This window comes from Dipodomys ordii, unplaced genomic scaffold, assembly GCF_000151885.1.
Source record: "Dipodomys ordii isolate 6190 unplaced genomic scaffold, Dord_2.0 Scaffold6, whole genome shotgun sequence".
In the NCBI taxonomy this organism is placed as follows: domain Eukaryota; kingdom Metazoa; phylum Chordata; class Mammalia; order Rodentia; family Heteromyidae; genus Dipodomys; species Dipodomys ordii.
The window spans coordinates 6,880,514-6,888,611 of NW_012267222.1; the positions used below are offsets into that span (position 1 = coordinate 6,880,514).

Genomic DNA, 8,098 nt, shown 5'->3' on the forward strand with positions numbered 1-8,098 from the left:
CAAGTATGCTTAAAGTCACAGAGTTTGGCTTTTCTGTCACTTTCAACCAGACTTGTCCTAATACACACCTTACCACATGTCAGGCCAGGGTACTCCTCTGCTGTTCCACCTCACAAGGAATTAGCTCACAGGAAATTTGATTTAGCCTGGCTGTCTTCATTCTCCCTCCTACAGTCAGCCAGCCTTGCCTGGCATATACTATCCTGGACTCTATCTCCAGTACTGTAATAAGTGAGAAGATATTCTGTGCAGTCATGATTCAATAATTCACCTCAAGATTAGAATAAAATGGAATTCTAAAGAAATAATCAGGGGGGCTGGGAAGGTGGCTCAGTGGTAGAGCGCTTGCCTTGTATGCCTGAGGCCCTGGGTTCGATTCCTCAGCACCACATAAACAAAAAGAAAAAAAAAAGCCAGAAGTGGCTCTGTGGCTCAAGAGGTAGAGTGCTAGCCTTGAGCTGAAGAGCTGAGGGACAGCGCCCAGGCCCAGAGTTCAGATCCCACCACCAGACCCCCCCCCCAAAAAAAAAAGAAATAATCAGGGCTAGGAAGGTGGCTCAGTGGTAGAGTGCTTGCCTTGTTTGCATGAGGTCCTGGGTTCGATTCTTTAGCACCACGTAAGCAGAAAAAGCCGGAAGTGGCGCAGTGCCCAGGCCCAGAGTTCAGGCCCACAACTGACAAAAAAACAAAACAAAACAAAAAAACAAACAAAAAAAACAAGAAATAATCAAAGACTAGGTCACAGATTTAAAGTTCAGTGAGGATTATGAATAACAGATGATGCCAACCATAGTGGCTCATGTCTGTAATCTCAGCCCTCAGGAGGCTAAGGCAGTGGATCATGAATCTGAGCCAGCAGCTTGGACTACATAAGACCTTGTCTTAGAAAAATAAAAATTCAGTAAGTAGCAACCCATTACTGGTACATAAGAAAAAAAGGAAGAAAATTAAGGAAACAAAGAAGCCTGAAGTTGGTGTCTTACATCTGTAATCCCAGTTACCCAGGAGGCTGAAATCTGAGGATGGAGGTTCAAAGCCAGCCCAGGCAGGAAAGTCTATGTGACTCATCTCCAATTAACTACTGAAAAACTGGAAGTAGAGTTGTGGCTCAAGTGGTAAAACACTAAAAAAGGCTAAGAGATAGGGCTCAGGCCTGGAGTTAAAGCCCCTGTACTGGCAAAAAGAAGGTCAAAGGAAATCCATATGCTAAATCACAGGAGTTGAATTAAAATAAATTTTAGAATGATAGAGGTATATAAACTTTATTTGGTAGTAGAAAGTTTAACATCTTGTTTTGTGGTGCTAGGAATGGAACCCATGACCTCCTGTGTGCCAGGCTAGTGCTCTGCCATGGAGCCACAGTCCTGGCCCTTCTTTGTTCTCTGGCCAGTCCTGGGGCTTGAACTCAGGGCCTAGGCACTGCCCCTGGGCTTTTGTGCTTAAGGATAGTACTTTATCACTTCAGTCACAACTCTACTTTTGGCTTTTTGTGATTAATCGGAGATAAGAGTCTCATGGGATTTCCTGTCTGGGATGATAGCTAGGTTTACAGGTGTTAAGACACCTATTTTTCCCCTTCCTTTTCAGGGCCTGGGCACTGTCCCTGAGGTAGCAGTCTACCACTTGTGCCACAGCACCACTTCCAAGCCTTTTCTGTTTATGTGGTAATGAGGAATCGAACCCAGGGTTTCATGCATGCTAGACAAGCATGCTACTACTAAGCCACATTCCCAGCCCAACTCCAGCCCTTCTTTAAAATCATCTCTAGATTCATTGCAACAGCTATTATGTAAATAGTTGTGCAGATGCAATCACAACTATTTGGTTGAATCCACACTGTGGAACCAATTATAGTTACATCTCTACACAGTAAAAAGCGTGAAAAAAAATACACTGCAGTGGTAAAAGGTTGTCTCCATGTGGATTACGGGTAATTGTTGGTACTTTTCTGTCTCTCCCATTTCTTTTTTTTTTTTTTTATCAGTCATGGGGCCTGAACTCTGGGCCTGGGCGCTGTCCCTCAGCTCTTCAGCTCAAAGCTAGCGCTCTACTACTTGAGCCACAGTGCCAATTCTGGCTTTTTCTGCTTATGTAGTGCTGAGGAATCGAACCCAGAGCCTCATGCATGCAAGGCAAGCGCTCTACCACTGAGCCACCTTCCCAGCCCCCAGCTCCCATTTCTTACAATGAGGATGTAGCAGCCCACCACTGAGCATATCCCCAGCCCCCAAAGATTTTTTTCTTTTTTTCTGGCCAGTCCTGGGGCTAGAACTCAGGGCTTGGCCACTGTCCCTGAGTTTTTTTTTGCTCAAGGCTAGTGCTCTACCACTTGAGCCACAGTGCCACTTCTGGCTTTTTCTGTTTATGTGGTACTGAGGACCTGAACCCAGGGCTTCAAGTGTTAGGCAAGCACTCTACCACTAAGCCACATTTCCAGCCCACAAAGGTTTTCTTCTGGATTATTTTCCCAGTCAGAGTGGTGGTACACTTCTGTAATTCCAGCGGCAGGAGATAAAGGCAGGAGGATTCATCAGATTTCAAGGCCAGCCTGGGATATATTGAGACCGTCTCAAAAGAAAAGCATGAGATGAAGGAGTAGAGACAAGCCCTCAGGGACCATGGCTGTGCCCCAGGCATGCAGTTCCTCTTCCCAACAGCCCCGTTACCCCACGGCCCACACACTGTGGGCCACAGGACGTTCCCCCTTGCACCTCCTTGATCAGGCCCGGGCTCTCTCTAGCACCCCGCACCCCACAGTGCAAGCACCTCAGACACAGGGCAGGACTGCTGTGGTGGCAGCAAAGCAAAGTCAGGACACCTTTCTTTTGGTAGGCATTAGTTTTACTGGTTTAAAAACAAGTCTGTACAAAATGGCAGCGGTGGGCAGAGCTGTCCTGGGGCTCGGGGCTCCTCCGTCACTATCTCTTTGGCCAGTTGTACCGGAAGCCTCTGCAGAGACAGTGGGGAGTCAGTCACCTCTGCAGGCTGCTGTACAGAGCTCAGTAAAGCAGAACAGAGGAGTTTGCTCAAGGCTCTGGGAGGGCTGAGCAGATTGAGTCTGAAGGCAGTGATCCCCTAAACCATGCCATGCCCCCGCCCCCCGCTTCACACTGTTCTAGCATGAGGATTTCATACTGTTCATGAACATTCATTCTTCAACAATGGCGACCACGCATGCCTACTGGTTTTTCTCACAATCCCAAAGCTGCACTCAGCTGCAGTCTACCAGGGTGCAGAGCAGGGCGGGCTTTCCCATGGGGTGCCCTGGCTACCACCACATACCTGTCTGATTTTCCAGTTGGAAAGGACATGCTTTTGTTTCCCATTGATTGCTTAACTTTCTTAGCTGCAATACATTTCTGAAAAGCAAGCAGAACCATTTAAACTGGATGACACTGTCTGGACACATGGAAAAGCAGCGCTGAGTTCCCGCAGCCAGGCATCTGGGCACGTGGAAAGGCAAGGGTGCGATGAGGACCAGAGGCCCCATCAGCCCTGACTGGCCAGGTGCCAGGGGGAAGACCCAGGCCATGTCAGCGCTAAGAGAACTGCTTTCAGCCTCTGGCCAGAATTCCCAAGCAGCAAACAGAAAAGTGGCCTTTAAGACGGCTTTCCTGGACTGCTGGGTGGCCAATGCGCTGTCTACACCTGGAGGAAGTGAGTGAGAGGAAAGAGTCACAAAGGAGAAGGATTCCTAGACTCAGCTTCTCAGCCAAGGAAGGGATCAAAAGCAACCTAGGTGGAGAAGTGGATCAAGTGGTAGATGCCAAGGACCTGAGTTCAACCTTTTCTTTTTCCTGCCAAGAAATGAACAAAAGAACCTTCCAAGCCCAGCTAGATGCTGCAGACCTTCCTTACCTTGCCAGACCCCGCGGGCTTGTTTGGGTCAAACTGGGAGGAAGGCTTGCATTTGCTGTCTCCTGCAGGAAGAGCCAAGAGGCGGTGATCAATCACTGAGCTGACAAATCTCCCTGGGTGCCAGGCCAGGGGGCTGTCCAGGGGGCAGGCTCTGAGCACAGTTGTGCCCTGGTCATCAGGAGCAGGGGTGTACTTGTGCAACAAGCAGTGGGATGCTGGCAACACGTGATGGGCTCGTACAGAGCTCCAGTGGCATGGCCCCACCTTGCTTCCCAAGCCTCCTAGGCTGCCTGGGTCCAGAAGCGTCTGCAGTCAGGGGCACCATGTACAGCCCCTGCAGCACCCACGCCATTCTCCCTTCTGTGTGGGGGGCAGGGGCACCCTGCTAAGCCAGAGCTAGTTCTGGGGCACTGTGGGCTTCTGTTCCTGCCTCTGACTGGCACAGTGTCTGCGAGTGAGCCTGCAGCAGCTGGCACAGCCAGGCTCTCAGCCTAGGGGCCAGGCCTCACCAGCAAAAGCCTTGAAGTCCGACTGGCTGTAGTCGTAGGGAGTGAAGGTGCTGGGTGCTGGGTCTGGGCCCTTGAGCTTCTTGGCCGTTTTGAGTCGTTTCTTCTCCTGTCTCTGCTCTGTGGTCCTGGTGTCACCTGTGGTTCTCTCCCTCTTCTTAGCGTTTTCCAGCTGCAGGGGGAAGACATGCAAGGAGGGAGACAGGGACACCACGTGAGTGAAGTGGGGAGACCACACCTCCAGATAAACAACTCATCCACAGCAGGGAGGCGATGATTTCATGATTTCAGCTCCTTCTGTATTTTAGGGGCTTTGTATATACATGAGGTATCTTAGGAATGGACCCCATTCTAAATCACAAATCACTTATGCTTCAGCCACGTCTAGGCCACAAAGCCTAAGCTATGTCTATTCAGCATTTTTTCTTATTCATCAGTCCTGGGACTTGAATTCTGGCCTGGGTGCAGTTCCTGAGCCTCTCTGTGTTTAAGGCGATCACACTACCATTTGAGCTACAGTGCCACTTCTGGCCTTTTCTGTTTATGTGGTGCTGAGGAATTGAACCCAGGGCTTCATGCATGCTAGGCAAGCACTCTACCACTAAGCCACATTCCCAGTCCTATACAGTATTTTTTACAGTATTTTTAAAAATAATTTTGTGCATGAAATAAGGTTTCAAAGTGTGGAGTTTTCTACTTGTGTCAGTGCTCACAAAGTGATGGGATGTTGGAGCACTTAAGCTTTTGGCTAACAAGACACTAAATGGAGGTCCAACCTTGACTGCCTGGGGCCTAGCTGCTTCAGATGCAGGGAGATGAGCCGGCTGCCAGTGGCTGCCAGCTGCAATTCTAGCTACTGGGAAGGCTGAGATCTGGAGGATTGCAATTCAAAGCCAACCTGGACAGAAAAATGTTTTAACTTTCTAAGAAGAACCAGCAAGCCCAGCACCTGTGGCTCCTGTCTGTAACCCTAGGTACTCAGGAGGCTGAAATATGAGACACTTGGTTTGAAGATAGCCTAAGAAGACAACTCATCAAGATTATTATGTGATTAAGCAGCAAAAGCTGCAACTAGAGCTATGAATCAGGTGCTAGAGAGCCAGCTACGTGCTAAAAAGCAGAGTAAGAGTGTCAGGTCCTGAGTTCAAGCCCTGGTACTGGAAAAAAACAACCAAAAAAACCCCAGCAGCATAAAGCTAGACAAGATGTGGCTCAAGTGGTAGAACACCAACCTAGCAAATAAGCCAAAAAAGCATGGCCCTAAGTTTAAAAGCAGTATTGGCAAAAAAGAAAAAAAACATTTTGAAGGTGGAGAAGGGGCGGAGCCATGGCCTGTGCCAGCTGGAGCAGGTTTTTCTTTTTTTGTACTGGGCTTGAACTCAGGGCCTCCTGCTCGTGCTCAGTTTTCTTGCTCATGGCTGGCACTCTGCCACTTGAGCCGTACCTGGAGCAGATATTTTTCTTTTTCCCTTTTTTTTTTTTGGCTGGTGCTAGGGCTTGAACTCTGGGCCTGGGCACTGTCCCTGAGGTTCTTTTGCTCAAGGATAGCATGCTACCATGTTAGCCACAGTGCCATTCCTGGCTTTTTCTGAGTGGTTTATTGGAGAGGAGTTTCATGGACTTCCCTGCCCAGGCTGGATTCAAACCACAATCCTCAAATCTCAGCCTCCAGAGTCGCTAGGATTCCAGGTGTGAGCCACTGGCACCGGGCTCTGAAGCAGGTTTCTAACTGGACAATGGACAACTTAAGAGGGGCAGGGGTTAAGGAGAGAATTCCAGAGGCTGAGGGCAACAAGAACCAAGTGTTGCTTCAATGCCTGTTCCTGTTGTGTGGCAGTCAAGTGTTGGTGGGTTCACCACACACAGAAAAGACGTCCTCTGGGGGAACTGCCAGGGGAAATGAGGCGAGCACTGAGGGACAAGCCAGGGCAAACTGGAGCAAGGCCAAGGACAATGTCAGGGACAGGGCAGACCCTCCTGAGCCAGCCAAGGGGACTCTCGGCCAGGACCCAGAATCCATACATACCACAGTCTGCTGTCGCACAGAGATGGCCTGCTCTGCTGTGGCTTTGTACTCTTCTTTCACCTGTTCCTGGGCCACTGCAAGACACAGGGAGTGTGGAGTTGCTGCTCAATCCCCAGCCTGCCTGCACTCAGCCCTGGCACCCCATATTGACATGTATGCTTCAGGGGCTCTGTCCTGCCTGTCCTCAATCTGGGAGCCACACCAGGTCCCGCTCAGCCTCCCTGCCACCACTCTGAGGATGGCGGGCAGGTGTCCCAGCCCTGTGTCAGGGACCAGGACCCAAGTCCCCTCCCCACCCAACCAGCTCCCAGACCAACTCCCTGGGATGCGGATACCCCATCCTCCTGCTGCTCAGGACAGGCCGTGTGCAGCCAGCTCTATGCTGCCCTCCAGTGTGTTCCCCTGGGCTCTGGTCCTATCTCCAGACCAGACTCTCGCCCTTGTAATTCATCAGTTCTCTACACAACAGTCAGAGAGATGGCCTGGAGGTAACGAGTTCAGGTCCCCAACTCAGTAAAGGCAGTCCTCACACAGGCCTGGCCTGCTCTTTTCCCCACCCCCTTTCCATTCAGTCCCCTAGGCCACCTTGCCACATCTTGGGACCCCACCTAGGGCCTTGAGCCTCAGCCACCAGTGCAGATGTCTTCATGTAGCTGGCTGTGTCTCTGTCCAATGTCATTTGTAAGACCGTCACTCCCACCCATGCCAGTCTTCACCAGAGCGCACTTAAGCACGCCCCACCCCTCTTTCCATGCACTACTGCCTGCTTCTGGGCTCTCCCTGCCATTCCCCAGAAGGCAAGCTCCCCAGGGCTAGGGTGGGCTGTGCTGCGTACTGCTGTGTCTGGCACTGCTGAATGGCTCAATCAACAACGTGTGCCAGGCCGCCCTTCTGCACACACGCAAGAATGGCACATTACCTGTCTGCTCAGCTGCCTTCTTCTTGGCAGTGTCTTTATATTCTTTTCGGACCTGGGCCTGCTTGGCCAGCTTCCAACGGTTGCTGATCTAAAATTAGAAAGCACAGGAGCATGTCCTCCATAGCTGCTGGGCATGGTGGTGGTGGTGGGAAACAACTTACACACTTACACACACACACACCACGCGCACATGCATACACACGCAAGCCCTCAGTTCTAGCTTCTGGCTGGTTTGGTTTCTAAGTGCTTGTAGAGAAGGATACAGTACCAAGGTGCCCAGGCCATGGGTGAAGGCTTCCACATGTAGTATCTCATCCAACCCCCTCTGGACCCTGAGACAAAGGTGTCACCATCAGCCCGAGCTGGTGACTCATGCCTGTAATCCTTAGCTACTCAAGAGGCTGAGATCTGAGGATCTCAATTCAAAGCCAGCCCGGGAAGGAAAGTCCGTGAGACTCTTATCTCCAATTAACCACCAGAAAACTGGAAGTGGTACTGTGGCTCAAGTGGTAGAGTGCTCGCCTTAAGATGAAGGCCCAGAATTCAAGCCCAGGACTGACAAAAAAAGGGGGGGGGGCCAGGAAGGTGGCTCAGTGGTAGAGCGCTTGCCTTGCATGCATGCATGAGGCCCTGGATTCGATTCCTAGCACCACATAAGCAGAAAAAGCCGGAGGTGGTGCTGTGGCTCAAGTGCTAGAGCGCTAGCCTTGAGCTGAAGAGCTGAGAGACAGAGCCCAGGCCCAGAGTTCAGGCCCCATGACTGAAGGAAAAAAAAACAAAAAGGTATCA

The 8,098-nt window shown here is 50.6% G+C and overlaps 1 protein-coding gene across 1 annotated transcript in view; it reads right to left on the minus strand.

Annotated features, from left to right (window-relative positions):
• Positions 1-2,832: 2,832 nt before the first annotated feature.
• Positions 2,833-8,098, minus strand: part of Exosc10 (exosome component 10) — a 23,870-nt gene continuing 18,604 nt past the window's right edge. Inside the window, exons 18-23 of the mRNA XM_013031831.1 lie at positions 7,310-7,397; positions 6,391-6,464; positions 4,368-4,536; positions 3,859-3,920; positions 3,283-3,359; positions 2,833-2,949 (exon numbers count right to left, since the gene is read on the minus strand). Of these exons, the coding sequence (XP_012887285.1) occupies positions 2,919-2,949; positions 3,283-3,359; positions 3,859-3,920; positions 4,368-4,536; positions 6,391-6,464; positions 7,310-7,397 (501 nt within the window). The 3' untranslated portion in view covers positions 2,833-2,918. The remainder of the gene's footprint in view (positions 2,950-3,282; positions 3,360-3,858; positions 3,921-4,367; positions 4,537-6,390; positions 6,465-7,309; positions 7,398-8,098) is intronic.